The 25,863-nt window shown below is 44.6% G+C and overlaps 1 protein-coding gene across 17 annotated transcripts in view; it reads right to left on the bottom strand.

Moving 5' to 3' along the window:
* TANC2 (tetratricopeptide repeat, ankyrin repeat and coiled-coil containing 2) overlaps window positions 1–25,863 on the bottom strand; it is a gene marked incomplete at its 3' end in the record, with an annotated part of 279,985 nt that overhangs the window by 27,172 nt on the left and 226,950 nt on the right. For all 17 annotated transcript variants that reach the window (XM_082779048.1, XM_082779047.1, XM_082779046.1 and 14 more), the window contains 5 exons: window positions 23,510–24,117; window positions 9,427–9,535; window positions 4,594–4,716; window positions 3,643–3,879; window positions 1,817–2,002 (listed from right to left, as the gene is read on the bottom strand). In XM_082779048.1, the coding sequence (XP_082635174.1) occupies window positions 1,817–2,002; window positions 3,643–3,879; window positions 4,594–4,716; window positions 9,427–9,535; window positions 23,510–24,117 (1,263 nt within the window). The remainder of the gene's footprint in view (window positions 1–1,816; window positions 2,003–3,642; window positions 3,880–4,593; window positions 4,717–9,426; window positions 9,536–23,509; window positions 24,118–25,863) is intronic.

Genomic DNA, 25,863 nt, shown 5'->3' with positions numbered 1-25,863 from the left:
AGTCACTGAACCTGCTGCCCCATAAAAGAAAAAGAACCCCAAAGTGTCTCGAGAGGACTGCACACGATGAGCCTCTGTAATGCCAGCTCCTTGTATTGGTGTCTGCTCTGCTACAGACGAGGCACGCAGCGGATGCACCACTGCTGTGGGTTGAGCTACAGATGCTGCAGCCAGTGCCAAAATGCTGTTTGCCCATCTGTACTGCCCCTCACTCACCTGGTGGGGTGCGATGAGTGGGACCATTCACTTTTCCTGCTGGGAAAACCGAGTGACAGGCAACTGACGCAATGGTGCAGTTATAGTCATTAGCCTCTTCATTACATTAAGCTACAGCCAAGATGAAGTTACTTCCAGAAACTATTAGCTCCTTTCTATTAAGTACCATCTTTAAGCAGACCATTAAAAAGACTTCCACTATGTTTTTCTTCCAGCTGTGGATGCTTGAAACCTCAAAGAAGCAAGCTAACTTCTTTACAGGGGTAAATTAAAGGATTTAATTGACTGAAAACTGGCAGGCAATTTCAGCGTTTGAAGCACATGACAAGAGAAAACGAGAGGCTAAGAAGAAAATTGAGATTTTACTTTCGTGACTGAAGGACAAAACCATTTTTCTCAGTCTAGGAGAAACAATTATCTGCTGGGGTCTGGGCTAGGAGGAGCATTTGCTGAGTGCTTGCGAGGAAGCTGTGCCTGCTCTGCTGAGTGCAGCTGCCTGTGGACACAGGCTGTCTGTGTTAGAGGGGCAGGGATTTGGGGGACAACCGCTGTCTTCCAGCTGCTCTCGTGCACCGTGGGACATCAGGAATGACAGCGGCATGAGGGTTATACTTAGTGGACTTTGTGTTGCCTGACTAAAGCTTAAAGTTCAGTCTGGTTACACTAGAGTATAATCCCAGCAAGGACTCCAGTGTGGCTCCACCAGTGATTAAGATCACTTTATAAACATGCAAAATACTTGTTTCATCACTGAGGTTGGAGAAAAAACAGCAAATTAATCATCAGCTTACATCTAGGGCTACAAGCACCTCAAAACAAGGAGCTGGAGGATTTTCTGTAAGCAACCATGTACATGTAGGGTACAACACAAATATTAAACTGCTTTTTATCACGGTGACTGGTATGATTTGTGGGGAAATTCTCATTCAAAAATTGCTGTGCCCTGTTACAAATTATGTCCTCAGCGTGCAGATCTTTCTGGTTTTGAAGTCACATCTGCTTCTAATCGGTTCAGCTCACAGTCACTTAGCTAATAGGAATTTCCCAGCTTTCTTTAATTAGCTCCTCTGATCTGAGCACATTACCTATGTTTTCATGGATTACACTTAACAAAAGCAAAGTCTCAAGTCAAGTAAATGAGAGGAGCTCAATTTAGCAAAGAAATCAACCAATTCAGAAATCCTCGCATACAGGTTCTCGGAAGGAAAACGCACATTTATCGTATCAGCAAATCATAAGCACTGCGATAGGAGCAAGCTCTTCAGCTCTTCTCCCCCCAGCAAACAGACCGAAGCTGCGTGGTCTCACGTTCCCCTGAGCACTTGGAGGAGTGGCGTAAGCAACACGCTGTTTATCCACCCTTCCTTCAAGGTTTATTCCAACAACTCACAGGCTCGTTGCATGTCCTCTCTTGGAAGCCTGCCCAGACCACAGGCTTTGCCAAGGGATCTGTGAACCCTTGGATGGGAAGGGGAAGAAGAGAAGGGGCACTGCCTCCACCTCCCAGCCCCCCTTTGCTCGATGTTTTGCCTAGGAAATGTCGTTAACGTATGGCTTCCCCGAAACCCCACGGAGGCAGTGATGGGCTGGTGAGACTTACCTCCGTGTACCCCATGCTGGCTGCAGCGATCAGTGCCTGCTGGATGGCGTGGCTCTTTTTAAACACTCCCTGCTGCTGCCCAGCCATGGTCCAGTCGCATTGGATCAGAAACTTCACCACTTCCAAGTGTCCCCTGAGAGCAGCGTGAACCAGAGCGCACTGACCGTTTTTGTCCAAGTGATCCACCTTGAAAAGAGAAGACGACAAAACACAATTAAGCCACATCTTGGGCAAAGCGTCTTCCTTTCTTCAGAGTTTCCAGCCCCGGTTTCAAAATAATGCCACGTGTGCAAGATGTGCATATTTCTGGTAAACTATCCCTTCCACGACAAGAAAACAGCTATTCCCAGAGAAACTCTGCCCCAGGCTTAGGCATCCTCTTGGCCACAAGTGTTTGCTTTGGGTAGGTCGCTTTTTTTTTTTTTTAAGCTTCAGTTTTCTTCAGGCTCAAAGGCTGCAAAACCGTTTTTCCCTTTGTGTCCTGAAATACAGCGACGATGTTTTCTTGAGGACTGAAATCATACTCGTGGTGGCGTCTCCTTTACCCAAATCCACAAAAGGAAAAACAGCTTGTTTCCCAGATATCATTTCATGATTCTTTCAAGAGAGACAGCAGTGCCTCAGCTTGTAGTCTAACACCCTAATGTGAAACCAATGCAAGCAGAAGTCAATAGGAAACAGAGATTTCATTTGGCAGCCCCGCAGGAACTTATTTGGTAGGCTTTTCAGGACACGACATAGTTTTCACTTGATGTCTGAATACATCGACTGGGATTTCTGGGTCCTGTCACAAAAGCAGTAACTTGGTGAGAACAGGACGGGCAGACCAGCTACCATCCATCCTCCTGCCAATTAACCACTTCCGTGCTCCACAAAGCATTATTTGTCATTTGCAAACTCACACAGCAGTGTTTCATTTCTGCTTGCCATCATTAAACATCTCAGCCTCCAAACTAAACCCAGCTGGTATTGGGGTGTTGAGCACCTCCTTGATAACGGTAGGGATATTGAAGGAAAGCCTGGGTAGTGAGCCTTTTGCATTGCAGTTTGAATCCCAAATATTCCCTCTGAGGGAGCAGATTCACCAAGTGACAGGGACTCACCCAACTCTCAAAATATCCCCGTAAAAGCAGCATTCTTTTTTTGCTTCTTACTGTCCTGGCATTATTACAGACAACTCGGCAAGACCTGAATGGTCCCTCAGTCATCCTGACATTCATACCACAACTACACAAACCCCTATTTTGCTTTTTGAACTGAAGCTAAACATATAGAGAAACCACAAATTGTTTCCAGGAGGCTTCACTTCAAATATCAGTACGATTTTCTTCTTCATCAAAATATTTAAACTTGACTCATTACATACAATTAAAACTCCAAACACTTACCACAAAGCTAAACAAAGGGTATTTTTCTAGGACAAGTCTGATAGAAATTTTTGGAAAATGTGTCTCAACGAGATATTTAAAGAACACTCTGCGCTGCAAAAGCGACGTTGCCATTTTAACATTGTGAGGTTCAAGGACTTCTCCAGAACATACTTCAGCAGGCCATTAGTGCAGCATGATTAGGCAGTTCCTGCACCAGACCTGAATTCCAGAATACTAATTACAGACTCTCCAGAGTTACTTGCCTTTGGTTTTAACGTGAGATTTTGAAAGCTGCTACCTTTTTACAGGAAAGCAATCCCTCTGCAGCAGCATCCTGTGTTCATCTGATAGGGGATATTCTTTAGCAAGTGCAAGATATCCCTCCTGCAGCTCCTGCTCTGCCTCGCCTAAGCGTGGAATATGTTGTCAGCTGTTGGAGGAACATAATCACCTTACCTTGGCCCGTTTCTTGCACAGCAGCACAACAATACTTAGAAATCCAGCAGCAGCAGCATATCCAAGGGGGGTCAGGCCGCTTTCAGAAGCAGCATCTACATTGGCACCAAACTCCAAGAGCAGAGCCACCATCTCCGTGTACCCCAGGTGAGACTGGACACACAAAATTGGGGCGTTGTTCAGAACTTCTGTCCGGTAATTCACATTTGCACCTCCTAGAATCAGCAGCCGACTGACCTGCAGGGAAAAAGCAAAGCTCCCGTTAGCTGCATTTTGTGGAGAGCCATGAGCTTATCGTCAAGGCAACACAAAAATTTAAACCAAGTCCCTTTGCACATTTCAAAGCAAATAGTGAAGGCATAAAATGCCCAGTATAAACACTTGCCAAATATACGGTCCCATTTTAGGTAGCAGGATTTAAGCTTTCACCTGAAAGAATGCGCTCTGAACGGTGCAGCTTCACTTCCTACCAGACCGAAGTCACTACAGCCGGTCACAAGAGCTGGGGACACAGTCCCTCTTATGTGAGGGTGTGAAATTTAAACACATGAAGAGAAAAACTTCTCCTTCCCATGGGATCCGCTTCTAGTGCTGCCTTTGGTTATCCTGCTCTGCTCCCTGGCTTGCTCCCCTCCCTCTGCACGTGGCAGCAGTGGAAATGCTACACCCAAAGGTGCAGAGTATGGCAGGGACACGACGTGGAGATGGACCCCATGCTCTCCTTGTTCACACAGGGGTGAGAACACAGGGCAAATCTGGGGGCAAATACTGTTTCAGACAGCTCAGCAAGTTATACCAATGCCTGCTCAGTACCCAGCCAGCTGCTGCCAGTGTAAGAAAGCTGTCACTGCCAGGCAGCTTCAGGGAATGTCCTGGACTTGTTGACTACGTGGCAGTGGAAGCTTCTTGTGTGAGCTCTGAACCCCTCCAGCTCTCCTCTCCCTCCAGTACCTTGATGTTTGGGGTATAGAGGTTTCTCAGTGATGCCAATGCCATGGAAAGGCCTTCGGTACTGTAGGAGATCCAAAGCCCTTGGAGGATGGAGGAAGAAACACCAACTTTTTTACTCAGCCCCTGTGAAACAGAAAAGATGACTTTGATCCAAGCCCTGTGTATTCATTTCGCTACTGGGTGAAAAGATTAGTAAAAGCACTTCACAAATTATTATGCTTTCTTTCATACAGTAGAAACCCAGGCTGATAGTCCAGGATTAGCTCAGTAACCACACTCACTCAAACTCAACTTTTATCTCCAAAACAGTGGCAGCACGGGAGGATTGCTTATAGGTACGTCGAATGACACTGGGCAGACCCTCCTGGGTCTAAGGACTTCAAACAGTTTCAGGACACTAATGTTTATTCACAAGATAACACGATCATTTGCCACATCTGACCTTTGCACCGAATTAATAAGCTTGTAGGAAATAACTTGCAAAGTTTCTGCAGACATCTCCAAAGTCTAAGAAAGGCAGGATTAAACCGTGAGCAACCTGAATCCATTCACCTCCCCCAGAAAACGTTATGCCGAGGAGCACAGCATGCCTCTTTTCTTCTTTTTGAATACAGTACATGTTATTTTGGCAGAAGCGATTCACAAAGTTTCCTTATTATTCACAGGCTTAAACTGGATGACAATACCCGAGCACAGCAAGATAAATTAAGGAAGTCTTAACCACGAGCTCGAACAGCATTTCCATATCTAATACCAGACTGTCTCCAACCTTTCCAGTTGGTGTGTGTGAGTAGGCTACGTGCAATGCACAGGAGCTGTGACATCTTCCTTCAGCAACGCTAAGGATCAGACCATGGCACTGTTAAGCAAGCTTCCCCTTGCTACCGAAGGGACAAATGCTTTGAAGGGACAAAAGCTTTGTAGAAGTTAGCAATGGTCCAGCCGAAGACCAGAGGGATGGAAGGGTTTTCACCTCCAGCAAGCAAATGCCAGCTTTGCTGCTGGTTGTGCTCCGCCGTGCGCTGTGGATATAGCCTATATGTAGCTGTTCTGCTATTGATTTACCATTAAGTCTGCTGTTTCCACGGAAACTGTACAGACATCTTTAATTCTGTTTTGATATGCAAAACCCGATTCCTACCTCCTCACTTGCTGTGTAGCCGTTTGTACCTGCTCAGAGTGGCAGGATCACATTTGGGAAAGACTTCTGGTCCCCTTTGCAGCGAGGGACTGACACACGTGGTGTGGGGCTGTGGGAAGAGGACCAGCAGCAGGCGATGGGATTTGTTTCACCTCAAGGAAGATGCTCACAGTGCAGGAACCACTGTCTGAACCCACTGCTGGGCTACATTACAGACCTCTGCCACACAGGTGTGAAAGGTGCTCAGAAGCTTTGCACCAGCCATCGGTGGATTTGTCACTTAAAACAGTTTTACCACAAATTAAAAAAAAAAAAAAAAGCTAGAAGATTACACAAGCTCTTATAAATAACAAACAACTGCATGAGCTTGTTTTCTTCATAATTCAGGGAACTGAAGAGAAAAATAGCTGCTCCTGCTTGAGGCAGAAAAGGAACTCAGGAATTTCAGCGCTGGTAAATGTTGCTTTTGAGACGACACAACACAGGACACTGGAGGTCAATATTAAATTTCAGTGAACTCGGTACAGTATCATTTGACAAATGGAAAACCATTTTATAATAAACAGTTAAAATAATTCAAAAATAGTTATGATACTACCAAACCCATAAATAAGCTGTTTGAGTCACCACCAGGATGGAGGGAAAGAGTATGTACTTTCTAAATAGCCATCTGAAGATAATCACACACGCTATAAAAATCTCAACCACTATTAGAACATATATACTTAGATATTAGTGCAATGCATAAAAGATGACATTTATCCTTTGTGGAATAAATACACTTGACACCGTTAGCATTGCAGAAACAAATCTGCACTATTTCTCATTTTGCAGGTAATATCTTCCTGACTCTCTGTTTCCCTTCTCTGTAAAGCAGGTTGAATCCTTCAGCGAAAGCAAATCCCAGCCTGACACAACATCAAACTGAAATAGGATGAGTGGTTTCCATTTCGCTGAGACCATCTGGCAGGACGAAGGCATGGCCTGACCGTGCACGTTTCATTCAAACAACCTTGCCAAGCCCACAAAATCCTGATTTTCAAACAGGCTTAGTTTTTTTTTTTTTCGTCCTGCACTCTTGTCTGCAGCTGTCAGCATCCTTCATTTCTAACGTACTGCTTCCTCTGCTATTTGGCCATCGGTTCCTCTTGTATCCATACCTTGCTACAGCCCTAAGGCTTTGTCTCAGCCGCACCGTGACACAACGACTGCTGTGACACGTGTACAGAAAACCAAGAACAGAAATGAAACCCAATGCTGTCTGTGGCCTATGACAGAGTCAAGGATTTGACGCAAAATCCAACACGAGCTCCTTGTAAGGTTGTTTTTCAAGGAACATCAGACACCTTCAGACACCTTTACATACCTTTAGCTGTCACAGCGTGTGTTTCAGCCTGTAATTGCCATTACACGCTCAGTCTGGAGAAGAGGGACACCCACTTCTGGATTACTGACATTTCAGCTAACTAATTTAAGATCAAGTTAAAGACTTCTCTTTGGTTGATTTGTAAAACATACGTTAGCTCGAAGTTTAGGTCTTCTTGTATCATTACTGCACATTTCTCTTCTTGCCCTTTCATTCCATGCCAGGCTTCCCAAGCTGGGTTTCCATATGCTCCTGTTAAGACTGGTAATTGCTTTAAAAGACTAAAACATTTGTACTTTTTTTTCCCAAACTGTTTGAGGATGTTTGTGTCTAAGAAAGAGCACCAGCAGATCTCAGCCACCGAGCAAAGAAGCTTCCTTGCACCCAGCTGCCAGGCCAGCTCCTCGCGGCTGCGTTTCGCTCATCTGCTGCACCCGGCCGTTCCAAGTGGCCCCTCGTTATTTTGCACAACTGCTGGTGGATGTGAAGTGACAGGGATCAGATAAACATGTTTTCCTCCCTGTTTAATCATAGTTTTGACTCTATAGCTAACCCTCATTTCTACCTGGCTGGACAAAATGCTTTAAACCTGTTTTAATCCTTGTCAAGCTTTATGATGGGTAAATGAACTGGAAATAAAATGATATTGAGCCTCGATAAATACCTTCAAAATCAGAATCTTTGTGTCTGCAGAAAGCTGCTGCTATAACATGAGACACTTCAGGAAAAACACTCTGAATTTATGACCTGACACGCTCCTCTCCTGGCAGAAAACCCATCTTACTTGTAATGACTTCACTAAAAAATCAGGCAGAATGAAAGGCTTGAGTGGAAAAAATGCTTGTTTAGAAGCAAATATGGTCAGAAACAGCAGGAATGTGCATACGTATTGTCTGAAATATTTTCTTAAAAGAATGTTCAAGATCTTAAAAACGCTCTGCAATACTCCAGTTTAATGTCTCCTTTCAAAAACTAATGCATCTATTGTTTCACTCAGTAAACACACAAATCCTTGGTAAACATTCGTTAAAAACAAGGAATAAAAATAAATCTATTCAAGGAAAACCAAAAGACCAAGTTTTACAGTGTTTCTAATCCAGCTAATCCAAAGCCTTTCAAAACTTTACAGTACTTTTAAATGACACACTGTTATGCTTATCTGTCACCGGGACATGCTATTGCTGCAGCATTGCAAAAACAGGGATTTTGCCGAGTGATTAGAAACAGAAGGCAGTACTGACATTTTTCATATGCTAATAGGCATTTTCTACTATTGTAAATATTGCTCAATTAAATGTGGAATCTACAGGCAACTTTTCCACTTAATGAAAATTGTCATGTGTTTAGCTCCTGAAGCCCCATTTGTTTCTACCGGAGGAGTGTGAAACAAAAAAGATTTGGAATCAGTTTTAAAGTAAAATACAGCTGAATACTAAATTCACTGCTAAATTGGGCCTTGGGATTGTATCCCAAAATTTGAAAATTATACACTAATTGGATAATGCTTTGACCTGGGGTTCTTCCCTTTGGCTCTAGCCATTGTTTTCCCATACAAGGCGACTTCATTACTATACTTGATCATGAATCCAGCAGAGGGAAACCAACAAATAAATACAGAACTGACACAGGACAGAAATGTTTGACCCAAAAATACTAATAGAACTACGTAAGTTCTTAAGTCTGTAAAATCATACACAGACCAGATGAAAATACAGTCTCATTTTTATCAGTGGTAAGCAAACACACAGGTCCTAAAACTTTTAAGAAATTCTGTATTTCCTATGACCTTACAAATCCATTCTTTCATTTCCATCTCCTGGTATGAGGGCCAGCAGGCAGAAGAACAACATTTAATTTATGGGTCACATTGCTGTTCGTGACCAAGCTTGCCTTTTAATTATTCAGGCGTTAAACGTCTGTCTGAGAAGTAAAATGAATCAACCACCAGATTTTAATGCCTCTTCCTTTTACAACCTAAACTCTGGGTTGAGTTCTTCAAAGCCTTTGAATTCTTTAAGATTTATTTTTCCTAGATGTTGTTACAGGAACTCATCTTAGATGGGAAGAAACCTCTTACGGTAAGAGAGGGATTTTAGGTAAGAGGCTCTTTCTTGAATTTACAGTCTGAAGGATGGTTTAATTTCAAGAATTTCTTATATACCATTGCCAATTTTGTAAAGCTAACTTCTACATGTTTCAGCAGCCTGCAGCAATCACACTTCTCACAGCAGCCCTAAAACAAGAAGAGACTGAACGTTGCCAGCGTTGGCAGATTATACACGACGGGGATGAGGTTGGCATGAGTCTTCATTTTAATTTTTGTTACCTTAAAAATATGTGCTTTGAGAATGTGATGTCCCAGTTCAATAGTTTGCTGTCGATTTAGTTTTCCTTCTTGACGGGAAAACCAGAAGGCAAGTAATGTGTGGCCACTCCTAAAAAGAGAAGGAGGAGCATGTTAGTATTTGCCTGTTACACCAACAGAAGAAATTTTGAAAACAATTTTTGCTTTTGCTAAGCCTTCAACCTAATCCAGCTTTGGGGAAACTAAGCTGGACTAGCTCTTATTTGTAAACCACCAACTCATTGCATATCATTTATTATTGGTGACCACTTATCACTGAAAAAAGATCATTAGAAGATAAAAATGAAATGATACATTCTCTATAAACAGAGGTAAATTCAGAAACAGTAGAGGTACAATTTCATGAGAGACGAGGTGCTATTTTTGTAGTTATTTTGCAGAGCACAACTCCACTTTGAAAGCATGCCATCGATGTTGAAGTCATTAGAAAATGACACATTCCAAATATCCACAGTTTGAAAAATGGCCTTTAAATGACAACTGCATTCTCCACCCTGTGACATTTCCTGGGAAGACTAAAGCAACTTTATTTCCACGTAAAACACATTCTCCAGCTTTTCGAGTAACAAAGATGCTTCTGGCAAATGACCTACCAGGTTGACAACCCAAACAACGTAGCTGAGCAACATGCAGAGCCCCATTTAACCTGAAACACAATAAAAGACATTGACTTCCTTTGCTAACAGTGGTCTTCGCTGACATTTCTAAAGGTACTTAAAGGTTTTTGAACTTCCAACTCAAAACAGTGGAAGTTTAAGATGGCTGTGTCTTGACTCAAGCAGCTTATTCTCTGTACGTGCACAGACGACATGCGGTGTGAAGAAGTGAAGCAATGCCAATTGTTCTGGGGTGAGAATGGCCAGTATTTGTCCTTGCAGGCAGTTTTCTTCGTGTTGCCTACAAATACGCTCTTTGTGTACCCTTCCATATGTTAGATTTTCTGAAGGAAGCAAACCAAGAGGAGATGGCCTCTGCCAACTGGAGATGCAGATCACTAACGCAGACATTGTTGCTGCTTGCAACGAACTAGGAACAAATGAGGCTTTTTCAAAGTCTCCCAAGTGTATCAGATCAAAAAAAGAAAAACAAACAATTACACTGCAGCCAAGTATGCATGCTACAAGCAAAGCAACTGCTTGCCTTGACACTGAGGGCAGAGTAAAAGGGAAGTTCAGATTCTTCCGTAAGCCTTTGGATACTCTCAAGGGAGCCCTTTTTAACCCATTTCATTTCTGGAACTAAATAAAAATGTGACTACACATAAAAGCAATCAAAACCCCTCGAGCCAAACAAAACCAAACATGATATAAATTGTGGCTTTACAAGGGCTTTTAAGGACAGGGAATGTTATTAGCTCATCACTATTTGGTAAAGCAGAAAAGCACTTAGCATGACAAAAAGGCAAGTAAATATTACAAAAGATGGATGTTTTCACAAGGGTGAGGATCTCCATCCAGGGAGAATGCTTAGCCCCGTCTCAAAGGAAAGCCAGGCTCCTTCTTTTGCTGAAGTCCAGAAGGAAAGTGGAAGACTTGTGTGCCACAGCCAGGTGTTTGGTAAGGTCTCTCCCAGGCCCTGCCAACAAACCTCCTTCTGGACTGATAATGCTCGGATTCATTTTAGCAGAGCCCAGTGACGCTTTGCCAGCCTACATGGTACTTGTAGGATGTTGGACGTGTGCCCAAAAAAGAGCAGGATGAACAAAATGCCTTTGTGTTGTAAGGCAGGCCTTGAGGCCCCAGGTAAATGTGGCCCTAGGAAAATGTGATGTGGTGATCTTCCCCATGTATTAAAATAATGTCTTCCCCTAGTGAGCAACTCCATCGGGCCTCTCAAAAAGCCAAGGAAATTTATAAGGGTGACCTCACAGAATCATAAACATTGGAAAAGCCCTCCAAGAGCACCTGGTCCAACCATCTCCCTACCATCAATGTCACCCACTAAACCATGTCCCTGAGCACCACATCCAGCCTCTCCTTGGGCTCCCCTCCAGGGACGGTGACTCCACCACCTCCCTGGGCAGCCCGTCCCAATGCCTGACTGCTCTTTCTGAGAAGAAATGTTTCCTCATTTCCAACCTGAACCTCCCCTGGCACAACTTAAGGCCATTCCCTCTTGTCCTATCACTAGTTACCCATGAGAAGAGGCCGACCCCCAGCTCCCCACAACTTCCTTTCAGGAGTTGTAGAAAGCCATAAGGTCTCCCCTGAGCCTCCTCTTCTCCAGACTAAACAACCCCAGTGATCTCAGCCGCTCCTCACAGGAGTTTTGTCCCAGACCCTTCCCCAGCTTCACAGCCCTTCTCTGGACATGCTCTAGGGCCTTGATATCCTTCTTGTACTGAGGGGCCCAAAACTGAACGCAGTACTCAAGGTGCAGAATACAAGGGGAAAATCACCTTCCTGCTCCTGCTGGCTACACTATTCCTGACACAAGCCAGGATGCCGTTGGCCTTCTTGGCCACCTGGGCACACTGCTGGCTCATGCTCAGGCAAATGCAAATAACAGGCTGTTGTCTAAATGCTTGGTTGGTTGATGGTGCCCATTGCGCTTTGGGTGTCTTGAGCTGACGAAGAACCTGAAGAGAAGCTCCTGTCACATTCCTCTTCGCTCCCTGCCCCGACCCAGGCTTGTCCCACCATACCGAGCAACCTGTGGTGGGCGCCTGCAACCTTGTGGCTCCCTCACCACAAGGGGAGGAAGGAGAAGCTCCTCCAGACGGTGACTGAGGTGCTCAGGTGCCATGGTGGGCTGCTTGAAATGACAGGACACCGCTGTGCACTGGGCAGTGCCTCCCTTGACATGTGGCTGCACTGGGCCAGCTTTCCACAAAGCAACTAACAGAAGGGACAAAACTTAAAAAGATGGCAAAACAGAAGGGATTTGGGAGTGGTTGTAGCACCCTGAGTTATCTAAGGCCTACTGCATTTCTTTCCTTTTGCTCTTCCCCTCTTTGCTCCACACCTTTGGAGCAGGAGGAGATACCCACCAGTTCACACCCTTTCGAAGGAGACAGTCAAATGCTTTTGCTCATTACACCAGCTAAACTCTAGGAAGGCCCACGGAAAGAAGAAACAGAGCAGATGAAAACAAATGACTATGCAACACAGCTTGAGTTTCGCGTGATCACAAAACCATAAAGATACAGCTGCAAGTCAAGGAGTGCAGCAACTGCTAGATTTTACCCATCCCCGTTCAGCCAGATTACGAAAACCTATAATCACTCTAATATTCTCAATACATCTCAATGGCTCCTCAGCCTCACGTTGCTACGCTTACATTTTGGACAACAGCCAACGCGTTTACCTCAACTAAAAGGTTGGTGGTGCGCATTCATTCAGAGACATCAGCTCATTTCCTTGCTGGGGAGAGTCATGCATTGGGATGGAAATAATTAACAGCAGCTTTCTGTTCCACGATCTGATAGCAAGCTCACAAAGGGATGCTGTAGCTACCCTCTCTACCTCTGTTTTGCCCATCGAAGAAGAGGAAATAATGCCACTTGTTTGCTTGTTGAACACGGCTGATCGGAAACTCTTCAAAAATGTTTGGGAAGGCTCAGAACAGAGCTGTAACTGCATTAATACTGAGCGTGGACTGAAGATCCAGAAACTTCTGACATGCCTTCTCTTTGCAGTGAGAGATGAAGTGCAGCTCCTGTCTGACACGCAAGCCCAAGGTCCATGCTTAGCTCCTAAATTGCTTTTCAGCTGCAGCTGGTAGGGTATTTACCTAAATTTAATTATATGCATGACTTTGGCTGTTATGAATAAGGCATGTACGAACTATTCCGGAATAAAGTACAGTATTCATGAGTAATGCATTACCTCTGCAATGTTTCCCAGACCTTGGCTTTGGGCTTGTTGATAAATACTTGCAGTCACTTGTTCTGTCAACGTTAATTGCATGCTAAAACAGACTCGAACAGCATGGGCTTTTTTTTCTTTTTTCTAATACAGCAGAGGATGGCAGTAATGATTTCTACATCAAGGAGCTCAGTGAAATGATTTGCTTTGAATTTCACTACTGCAGAGTTTATCATCAGAGATTTTCTATTTTTAATGCAAGATTTCTTTTTGTGAAAAATTAATAGCGCTGCCAGCTCAGCTCTGGAAGCCTTTGTTTGCACTCGCAGATTGTGTGTGGCAGTGCAAGCCAGCTCCAAAATGCAGGCTCCCATAATGGTGAGGGCTGTGCCCAGGGATGCACACATACGTATATATAAAGATGAGAGCCTTGCTCCTTGCATAGCATGAACTGGTACAGACGTATAGCAGCTGTAAGTGAAGGCTACTTATGGGGTATGTGCTGTAGGCTGCTCTCTTATTCACCCAAAGCTACAGCATGCGGAGCTGTGGGAGCAGAACAAGCCAATGCAGGGAACTGGTACCTCGAGCACATTCCTCATTTTGTCCCCATCCCTTGTGCCACAGATGGAAAGGGACAATGCAGCACTAACAAAATCCTAGCATGACTGAAGAGCTGTGGTGCAGCATGGGGAAACACAGAAGAAAATACTAAAAGCTTCTGCATATGTGCCTCATCTACACTCTTTTATCCTTCAGACAAAGCAAAGGAGATTTAAAAGGGTATAAAGTTACTTGATTTTTAAGGCACTGAACCAATGAAACAGAAGACAGGCAAAAAACAAAGTGAGAATCAGTCCCTTTTACTTCTGAACCTACCAACATCCAAATTTCCTGATTTACATCCACGTCTCCCTTCTTCCAGCTAATCCCATGAAACCATTCCAAAACCCAGACATCTGACACGGTGCCCAGTGAATCTGGTCTTCCAGCAGACGTGTATTCATATTTTATTCAGCTCTGCAGAGGGCAATTTTATAACTTCAGTGCAGAGAATAATGTCTGCTCTGACGAAGACCGGAGCCTCCTTTGCTTTCCAAAGGACGTCTGTCCAGCGCAGCAGACTGCAGGAAAGGCCGAGCTCAGCTCACAGTCAGCTCCTGCTGAAGGATCACTTAATCACCAACAGTGATTTATTGATTTTTGTAGCATAGTTTCCCTCTGATGTTATAATTGTGAATTAACTTAGGAGGAATTAATGTTATACAAGAAACAATTCAAAACAGGGAATGTTCTTAAATATGCAGCATTATTTCCCGCAGAATTAAACACTGCTTTAATTTGCTAAGCTAACTGGGACAGCAGAGTTCACAGCCAAGAAAAAAAAATAAATCTTTCCATCTTTTAAGTCACGTTTCATTGCACAGAGATGAAGGATGAGACACCTGATCAGAAAGCGTCACCTGCCTACAAGTAACGGAGAACACAGCAGCAGGGCACTACCAGTTCCTGCTGCTCTATGAAACTGTAGAGATAATCCTGATTAGCAGGATGAGAAACCTTCGCCACCATGGTTTCGGGTTGTTTTCTTCACCCAACAATTGTCTTATTCACAATGGCTTGCTCATACCATAATCACCACTGGCCATTCTTATACAGCAGGTACACCTAATGGCCCCAATCATAAACCAGGAACCCACTGTTCCAGGTGCTAAACATGCCATTTCCCGGCTAAAAGGGGCTATCTGTGATTATATAATCTTGCTTTTTTGTAGCACAGATGATAAGGTTCAACCCATCAGATGCACACAAAGTCCAACACCCCTGGTCTCACTGCAGCGGGTCTCTCTAAGACATATGACCATGATTTAATACTTCACCCAATGCCACCAGCTACAAGTGCTTGGCTGATGAGTTCTGGCTTACCAGAGACAAAGCACTGCACAAAAATCTGCATCCAGACATCATCCCAACTCTTAGTGCTTCATCCCTTTGTATGTAACCTTCCCCACTGCCTTATTTGTAGTCTAAGCAGTAAAAGCAGCAAAGCTGTGCTTGGTGTAAAGGAGACCTGAAGAATTGCACGAACCACTCTGTGACCACTGGAAGCAGCAGAAATGGAATCACTTAACAGCACCCGGCCTATCCCTAAAGAAATTCTGATTTAAGTGTGTCTTGGTGATGGCAGACTTCAAATCAATAGGCTCACTGGATGTCTCTTCATTGCTGGGGTGCGACTGAACACCAGTAAAACCAATACCACCCGCAATGCTACAATATGGTGCACATCAGGGGGATGTGATCAAGGAGCAGAGCCTCCACATACAGCCAGTGCTGTCTTGCACCACGTCCTTAATACACTGCAGGAAGGGCAGGCTGATTGAGCGTGTGTGAGACGGAGCCAAACAGTAGTTAACAGCATCTTCAGCGCTGAGAGATGTCTTGGAGCATCTTGTGCTTAATGATTCCGAACTTTGAAGGAAGTGGGAAGCTCTGTGCCCCCCAACATGGTATTAACGTCATCATTCAGGTGGGAAGTCACTGGTTTATTCAGGTAAGTTTGACAGGTCTAATAGCAATGATCTCACTGATGCAGCTCAGCTGAAAGCAGAATTATGCTGAAGATCTGCTAGTGATGCTGCTGTCATTTTTCATTCTCTAGGCTGTCTGTTATAAATTCCATAGGTACTAACTGTGCTGCTCCCATATTTTATCAAGTATGGAGAGTAAAAGCCAGAGATTATGTTACATACTTGGCTATCACAGAGAAAGAGTTCATCTGCAATTAATCTGGGATAATACAGCTGAACCCTTATTGGGACTTTGTCCTGGAGCAGCTCTCCACTAAATTGCATGAAATAATGGCAGTTGGGTGCCAGGAACTGCCCAGAGAAGCAGCAGAGGAAAAACAGGTAACTCTGATGGCACCCTTCAGGTTTAAGGTAACAAAACATATTTGCAATAATTTAAAAATACAGAACAATAAAGGAGAGAATAAACCATTTCTGAACCCTTACAGAGCCTGACTTAATGAGATTAAAAAAACTAGATCCAGGGAGTAACGATGAAATTCCCTCATCTCAGTTCAGTTCATAAGGCCGTTCAGAAAATCTGCTGGTTGCCAGGAACAGATTACTTCGTATTCAGAGTAAATAAGTGATGTCCAAGAGCAGTGTGAAAAGACTGCTGGCATATTTAATAAACATGTTAGGTGGGTAAAATGAATAAAAACCATCTCTCAGTAAGCTCTCCGGTGACTATATTGTCAACATGCAGACAAGAACTCGAAAGATAAATGGTGATGCACCTCCTGTTCTCATTTCACCTGAGTAATTTCAAATAAGCAGGATAATAAAAGAATGGGCAATGTGACTTGGAAGTGCTCTACTTCCATTTAACTGGGAGTAAATGAACTTGTAAGAAGCAAGGTGGAATAAAGCTGGGGCTACTCCCTAGTACACCACTGGAAGATGTTTCTGCTCAGTGAGCGAGTCTTAAGATTTGAGGAATGAAATAAGAAGAACAAATTAAGCAACATTTCTTTCTTCAGTAAGCACACATATTGCTTCCAATTAATTCCACTTCTCTCTTTTTAGTGGCTCAGTGCCACAGAATGGATTACTCAGTGAATATTTTCTTCCATTTAGATGTAAAAATGGTACAGCGTACAGAAGTTTGCAGTCCAGAAAAAAAAAAAAAAAAAGATTTTATGAGGACAGTAACTCAAGACAAAATATATTTAAAAAAAAACTTGCATCTGAATGCTTAGGTTGCATGTCTAATGAGCCAGTTAAAGCAAGCTGCTCTGCTGATGTCCTTTATGGTGGCAGCAATCACATCTGCTCTTCATCTCATCTCATCAGTCATGATTTGTAATCTGTCTCCCATTTCTTCTCTTCCAATCGACACCACACCTGCAGCCCTGTCCAAGTTTCCGAGGAAAAACCTGCAACTCAGGCACTTGGGCTCTTCGTTAGATGTAGAGCCACCACGTGAATGAGCTCAAGCCTCCCTCTCCTCTACATCCACCAACAGATCCTTCTCTCTACCCAGTCCCAAAGTCCACATTGCACAAACCTTGGCTTCTGACATTCAGAGAAGTCCCATTACAGCTGCCTGATTTGCTACCCATGGCTTTAATCATTCATTTTTAGCTCAGTGTTTCTGCAGGAGCTTAGAGTTAACACCTAGAAACGTTGGCAACGTGGATGCTCACATATAGAAGAGTCTCCTAGATTCATTTGGTTGAGCTATTGCCCATTCTTTTTACATTTCAAAATACACCATTTACAAGTCAGGGATCAGAAAACTTTACTCTGGAAGCCTGGAAGTTGTACACTCAGTGTCAGCAATCCATCAGATCTCCACTGCCTGGTGAGCAGCTTGTGTTTGCCCATTCGGTGAAGTGGAGGACATCATGATGGATACATCTTTGTGACCCAAAAATACGGAACTCAGCTGCATTCCTTGTGATGAGGAAATTAAACCAGCAAGAAATGTTTGACTGCCATTCTTATGCTAGGGGTGTAGAGGAATCCCTGCTCCAAACCACAGGTAAACCACCGCTTCCTCCCCGCTCCGCAGTCCCGCCAGAATTAGAGCTGCAGGAATGATGATAAAACACCAAATCCCCCGGTGATTTGGTAATTAATTACACTAACTCAGCACAGGCTTTGCACAAGTGCAGATGCCCGGACAGCAGGCTGGCTAGGGAACGAGTTGACCTCGTGTATTTCGGTGACATGTGGCACGCAGCACGCAGCTGGCACAGCGCAATGAACAAAACACCACCCGTCCCTCGGGGTCCTGCTGAACCACCAGGTGCTCGCCACGGACCCACACCTGGGGGCACTCCAAAAAAAAACACTTTCAGAAAGGCAATTCAAGCAGCAAAGTAATGCAAAATAAGAATGGAAGAAGCAGCGCTCAGCTCCCTGCTGCACCTCCAGAGCTGAGGTCGCTGCTGAACACTCGCGAAAACCTCCTTGTTCCATCTCCCTCCCCACAAGGTGCTACTGGGCACTGCATTATTTTTATTTTTTCTGCATAAGTAAAGGATTCAAATAAATAAAACCCATTATTTTGCTTCACCTTGAGTTCAAATAGCACCATTGCTTCATGGAGTGAAATCCATCCCGCGTGAATGCAGAGAGAACACTTAAGACACAGCCTGGCTTTTGGTGAATGCTTTTTTTCAAGCTAACAATAAATCTGAGTATATTTTAAGAGCTTTCCAGAATCTCAGCATATAAAAGATGAAAACAAAAAGTTAACTAACTATGCACTATAATGACGTGAAATACTTAGGAGTTAATTGTAGACAAGTTTTAAGAAGCTGATGCGTAATATAAAGCCCCCCTCCCATTTAAGTGTTTGCTCTATCACTGAATTTTTATGATTTTCACTGACTTCTTTTCCTCCAAACTTTCTAAATTTATTCCCTTTTGACTGGGGATTGTTATTTGTCGATCAGATTAAGCTTAATTTGATTTGTCAGTGAGATTAAGTGCAAAAAACACTTATTTGTTTCTAATTCACAATCTCTCAGTCCGCTGGGTAATAAGTAAAAACATTAACTCTGTGTAGGAAAAGTCTCCACTTGCAGCTTGCCTCCCGAGAGAGAAAGGAAAATGCAAAATACCTACACTGTATTGTATTCCAGGACAGCTCTGCAGGAAACCATGGCAACTCGGCGGGCTGCGTTGGAGCTGCGTGCTCCTGCTTGGATCACTGCTGCACCCCGAGCCACACAAGGTGCCTTTATTTAGGGCTGCAGGGACAGGAACAGATTTGGTTCGTGATGTGGAACACGAGGGGGTAGATGAGGAGCTGCCCTCGCCCCCAGCTCCAGAGACACCAGCACTTCTGCCTTTTTTTTTAAGCGATATCCCATATTGTTAGGCATCTTCTAATTCAGGCAACGAGCAGGAGGAACTGCCCCTGATCTATTGTTGGTGCACTGAAGAACATCTACTGCAGAATATTGGTTCCTCATACGGCATTTGTTTAGGTTTAGGTTTAGCATTTGGAGGTTTAGGTTGGAAATGAAGAGACATTTCTTCTCAGAAAGAGCAGTCAGGCACTGGGACGGGTTGCCCAGGGAGTTGTGGCAGCACCGTCCCTGGGGGTGTTCAAGAGAGGTTGGACGTGGTGCTTGGGGACATGGTTTACTGATGACATTGGTGGTAGGGGGATGGTTGGACCAGGTGGTCTTGGAGGGCTTTTCCATCCTTAGTAATTCTAGGATTCTGTGATTTCTGAGCTTGAGCATCACCCCTAAACCACCCCAGCGGTGTCACTGCTGGCTCCTGACCCAGGCACCAGGAACTGGGTTTTGAATGATTCCCCGTGCCTGTAGGGGCTCTCTTCAGACCTGAGCATCCAGCTTTTCTGGAAGCCTGACCACAGATGTTCAGGATTTCAGACTAACGCTGCATCTGGGATATTCCCAGATGGATTCCCAGCAGAATATTCCTCCTAGGAGGAGCTGTCCTCCCCCATTGCTACACCAGTGCCTGCTGCCCTCCCACTCACCCCAGTCCAGATACGTGCACTGCGAGCACCAGAGGCTAGGTGAGGTGACTCCATGCTGCGAGTGGAGATCTCGGTGCTTCGTTTTGCTGAGGTGCCACTGCCATTGGAAGGTCCCTGAGCCGTGCTACAAAGAGCCACTTTGCTCAGCGATGACAGGGGACACACCAGCAGCTTGTGCGTGTGCCACCCTGAGAAGCAAAAGCCCCTGTTACGAGAGCCATATGCTGGCAACGGCATAAAGAGCAGCTTTTTACTTCCTTTGTTTTCTGAGCAAGAAAAGGACACCTGCAGATCTACCCCCAAAACCTGCGTACCGGTTAGCAGAGCAGACCGTCAGTACTGGAGACATCTCCCGGTGAGCCCAAAACCCTGAGCTCCTTTATAAATCGACAGGAGGAGACACTTGCAAGGCACTCTTCATCTGACCTATTTTAGCCTTTTAGCTCATGATGAAATGAATCATCCTTATTTCCCTCCTCTGACTATAAAGCAAGTCTAGACAAGCCACGCAGATGTTGATACTTAAATCTGGACAGAGTAATTTCACTTTGGGGGTCTGTATCTGGCTGCAGCTCTTTTACTGCCTCACCAGGGCAAATCACGTCTGTCTCCCTCACAGTTCCTTCAGCAGCAGCCCAGGGATAAAACGTTTTATTAGCGTTGTAAAAGCTTTCAAGATAATTGCATGGAAGTTTCTGATTAAGTCTAGGCAAAACACAGCACGGCATCAGAGAAGAATTTACGTTAAGAAATACAAGTGTAAGAGCAAACACTCAATAATCACCACTTTCTCCATGCACCAGTCACAAAGGATTGGGTCTTTCCCCTAAGATGTTTGATGTTATTTGTCAACTAAGGCACTGAGTTAATAGCGTTACGCTGACAGGCAGGGGAAGTCATTACTCCGATGCTGGTTCAGCTCTGACAAATGCTTTGTTGGTGCCCTGTTATTAAATGGATGCTGGGGGGTCTCTTGCGAGAGAGGTTATGGTGATTGTGTTCCCCTCAATGCCAGGCAGCCCTTGCTTGAGACAGAAAACTCACAGTGAGCATCCAAGGACAAGGGTTAGCAACTCACCAGGCTCACAGAAAAATCTGGAGGATGGAGATTTGCCGCTTATCATAAAGGCCTAGGAAAACGTGGTAATTTCTGGACACTGTGTTCTTCCTCTCCCCTCTTCTCCATACTCCCCAGAACACAGGAACTCGCTCTCATTAATGAAATGAGGAAGATTACCCCAGCTGCAGTGTGCAGACACAAGGCCCATTATCCCAATTTCTTTCGTAACATCCTTACACCTGGACGCCCTGTCAGGGTAAGTCAATTAAGAGCAGCTTCACAAAACCACACTTCACTCCAAAGCTCTTCTCCTATGAAAAATCAGCCTCAGCAACCTGACTCTTGGCTGTATCGACACGGGGAAGTCAACGAGCTTTGCATTAACAGCACGTTTCTGCCCCAGCAGACAATGAGCGGTCCGTACGGTTATAACATCTTCCCAATTCCCAAGTGAGCAGAAAGGAAATCAAAGTTGTTGCAAACAAACCAACGGCAGGCAAATTTTCATAGGTTACTCCTATTAGCTCAGTCAGTGGCAAGCTGTGCTTCTTTTAGAGGAATAAAATGAAAAATCATTACTTATCTTAATCGTTGCTAAGGGTTTACCGTGCTCAGAGCTCAACATTGCAATATCGGCGCTTCCCTGAGAGCTGGACAGGAGGATTTTGAGGAGCACAATAGCAGAATCTCAGAGGGTCCTCTCTATTAATCACCAAAATGTATCCTGTTTCATTATCTACCATCGGAGTGTAATGCAATTAGTGTGCATTATACATTAGAGATATTTATTAGCCCTTCAATACGTATAGACTTGCACTCGAGGCACTGGGAGCCCATTACATGCATTGCAACTTTGCTTGCCCCTGGCGAGGAGCTGAGTCTGGTTAGCGTCAGAAATCCCACAGGGGTTTTGTTCTTGCAAAGAGCACAAGATTTCCCCCTATGGTTAAAGCCAGCATTAATATTCCAGGTGAAATGGCACATACGGGACTCGAGTGACGGCCAAGAGCCTCCCAAAGTGTGTGACAAATTGTTTGGCACAGAGAAGTGGAAGAGCAAAGGACCCGGCTCCAGCTCCGCAGGCAGGTGAGCGCGCAGCTCGCACGGTTTCCTCTCCAGGACAGCGCTGTGCCCACTCTCAGCTTGGCAAGACAGCTACAGACCAAGCCCTGCTCAAACTACAGCTCTGAGGGCAGCGCAACGTGGTCATGATGTCCTTGAACCCCGAGCAGAGATCCATCCCATGGTTTATCTCATCGAGTGAACAAGGGCTGATCTGTGACTTCCTGCAAAAACCACGTGCAGTGGCAAGCATGGCTTCAGTGCAAAATCATCTAAAAATGGAGCACTTTTGAGTTTCATTCTGAGGTTGGTATTCTGAGAGCTTGTAGGAAGCCCGTAACCACCTTGGTGACAAGTGGCCAGAAAGGGGGGCTGCTCTCAGCTCCATCGGCATAATTGACGTGTCCGCGTTGCAAACAGGGTGGAAAAGCATCACCCAGTGACGAGCACTTCATGACTCCACGGGAGGATATTAAATAACCAGCACTGATTGATATAAAGACACCTGCTGCTGTAAGATGTTTTACAGAGGGTTCACTTGATAGGACTATCGCGCAGAACCCACTAAACCAGCCAAGATTCCCACTGGGAGGAGCTATATAATATTTTTCTACTGTAGCCTGTTTGTGACAAAATTTAAAGTGGTAAATTACAACGAGAGTGCTAGCAGCTATGTCTGCTCTAATCAGCTATGTGGTTCCAGCAGATACTGCCGTATTTCTTTAGGCTGGTCGCAGGATCCAGGAGATGCCCTGATACAGCTGAGCATCTGAGTGTTTCCCTGATTTTTGTAATCGTATTTTAAGAGATGGGCAAGCAAAACGGAGCAGAGCTTACGGGGATAAACTACTAGAATTACAGTCAGTGTCTGTTTCCACTCTTCAGCAGAAACAAAGATAACATTGTTAATAGTGATCACTGGGTTTAGAGAATATAAATCTAACCATGATTAAATTCTGTTCTCTGTGAGCTAAGCCAGGAACTCAGCTGCTATCAGTACGGAGATTACGTATGCATTTACAGTCCAAAATTGTGAAGAGCCTGATTCCGTTCCTTGTTTTGCTTTCAAAAATGCATTTATAGCAGGACTACGAGGAACAAGACTTCAAAAAGAAGCCAACTGCAAAAGACGTACCCACACTGTTCATCTTTCATCTCCTTATCCTCCGCTTCACATGGTTTCGCTACCTTTGAGGAAACAGAGGATGATTCCCCTCTCCAGACTGAGCTGGCAGGATTAATCTGCCAAAATGCAGCCACCCCTAGCATGACTCAGATGCCTGTATCTGAGCTAGTCAACTGGGACCTTCTGAAGAACAGCTCATCTCAGTCTAAAGAATACTGTTACATTTGCCGGGTCAGTTTTGTGCCCAGGGAGCACTTACTTCTTTCCACGGACAATACAAAGTTGTAAGGAGACCAGTACAGCTGGAGTTATGTACAGAGCAGACACATCAAAGTCAGGTGAGATGAATCTCATTCCATGTGCAACCTTGTAAAATGAAATGATTCAGATAACAGCACGAAACGCTTTTGAGACGAACACACGTGGAAGCTCTGATTCCTCAGAGCATCTGCTTACCTAGGATCACAGAGAAACTTGGTCTTTTCACCTTCTTCTCTCCAAATAAGCCATTCTCGAAAAGAGGGATGAACAAACATTCGCGTCATATCTCTACGTTTGATAAGAAACATAGAAAGGTTCTCCATCCTCTGCTGAAAGTCATCCCACTCCAAAGTGCCCTCAATGTTACCTGCATTAATGGCCTGAAAAATATGTTCATCTGTTAATGGATGCAGAGATGCCACTGCCACATTCAAGAGAGGCATAACCCGATCAAAGGAAGACTGCGTTGGGAACTTCATATTGCACTGTAACAGGTAAACTTCTGACAGAGACACTGGCACTACTTTGTAGCTGGAGCTTTTTAGTACTAGGTATCCTTTCTCTATGAGATCAAAAGTGAGTTTTAGGTACAGGTAGGACCCTTGGCTCAAAGTCTTGAGGTGAGAACTGAGCTTGCCAAACGTAGTGTTGTCCATTTTGCCATTCAGCGAGATGTTGTTCTGGATCTCCGAGCTGCTGTGTATCCGATGAAGGATGTACGCCTGCAGGTCCTGGTCTATGGCTTCATTCTCTTCCAGTCTGTCCAAAAATATTCTATGGAAGGGCAACAGCTTAATTATTTCCTACAAAGAAAGAAAAAGAAGTATATTCATGCTGGGAACGTTTATTATTCATTAAGTAAACTTAATTCATATTACAGTAGCACCTTTGAGACTCCTTCAAGACCTTCTCCATCAGGGCAAGCACACAAAATGGCAGTTTGTGCCTTCAGGACCTCACGATCTCATCTATAATCAAGTACTTTCTGTGTGAGACATGACTGAAATCAAAATGAAGGACACGGTTCCTAACACCTCATCCCTGGAAAGGTCTAGAAAAATCCCCCGGAGCAGTGCCCTTGTTACTCCTGCCCTACCCCATCCAAGCACCGAGATGCCATCCCTCCTGCTGTCATTTCAGAAGCCCAATAGAAGGAACGACCTGTGAACAGACAGATGACAGATCTGAGGCCAAAACAAACGTTGCTGAAGCCGAGCAAAGCACCTCCTCCTGTGCTACTCTGCTGCTATCAACAGGGAAATGCACCAAAACGTGAGGGCAGATAACAGTGAATGCTTTCCAGTGCAAAATAAATACGTCTATCTGCTGCAAGATACCATGTCCAGGGTATCTCTCATCTGCTAAGCTCACCAATGCTTTGGGTTTTTGATGGCCTCAAAATCACTGAAGGCCTCTCCAAAGGAGTTCTCATGTCATGGGCTCTGTCACTGCAAAGTGGGGAGAGAAATGACGTGATGGAGCTGGACAAGGCAGTTTCAGGAGCAGCAACCAACTCTCCAAAATAATACAAAGGGTGAACACGGTGCAAAACTAAAGCTCACCATGAAGACTGTAGGGCTGCAAGAGCCCTAATTAAATGAGGAATTCAAGCCATCGAGATGCAATTTACCTACCATTATAAAAAGATTTCTTTGAAAATATGTTTAATTTACTCCACTAGCAAGTGGCCCAGAAGCATGGCACAGAAGAGCAGATAGCCCCTACCCTCCCAGTGTCTCAGGGAGCAGCTGCAGTTCCCGGCTCCGAAGGCAGCGAGCAGCAGCTGGCTGCCTGGATGGAGCTGGAGCCAGCGCTCAGCTCCCTGCCAGGCAGACCACAGTAAATCAACCTGCGGAGCTCGGTAAATATTAGCGGATGTCGGTAAAACTGCCTAATGGACCTTGGTACAAATGAACTGCACAGCCCCATGCTAATGAAAAGTGGCTAATCATGAAGAAATGGGTGCTGTTCTGCGTCAGGTAGAGCCGCAGACACGTCCTTCTCCCTGGAGCAGCTGGGCCAGCTGATGAGCAGCTCTCATCCCAAGCGCATCTCATCCCTCTGACGTCTGTCTCCTCCGGGCTCCTGGCTCAAAGGCTCAGTGTGAGTGTTCCCACAACTGATGCTGCAAATCAACCAGCTCTGCTTTGAAACAGTTGAAATAGCAGATCTGTCCTAACTGGGTCATTTTGTTTGCTTCTCAGCTTGCTCCATTCAGATGAGCCAACAAACCAAGGGCGGCTTAATCCTGTGCTAAGGGAGTGGTGATGATAGCTAAGGCTAGGATGAAGGTAAAAAATAATAACAAAAAAAAAGAAAACCTGCTCAGCTGCAAACTAAAATGAAAATACTTATGGATAACCCAAACAACATTCAGCCTAGAGCTTCAGCGCCTACTCAAGATATTCTTAACTGAGCTGAATAATGACTTGTACCAACATTGACTCCTTCCAACGCAGTTGCACAAAGTGGTATGAAGATGCACAATCCTTGGCCCTTCCACAACGAGGAGAGGACGTTTTCAAGCAGTCTCCTAATATGCTTGGTGA

This window comes from Aythya marila (genome assembly GCF_965140915.1).
Source record: "Aythya marila genome assembly, chromosome: 25".
In the NCBI taxonomy this organism is placed as follows: domain Eukaryota; kingdom Metazoa; phylum Chordata; class Aves; order Anseriformes; family Anatidae; genus Aythya; species Aythya marila.
The sequence above is the reverse complement of the archived record's forward strand: the minus strand, read 5'-3'. Positions and strand labels throughout refer to the sequence as shown.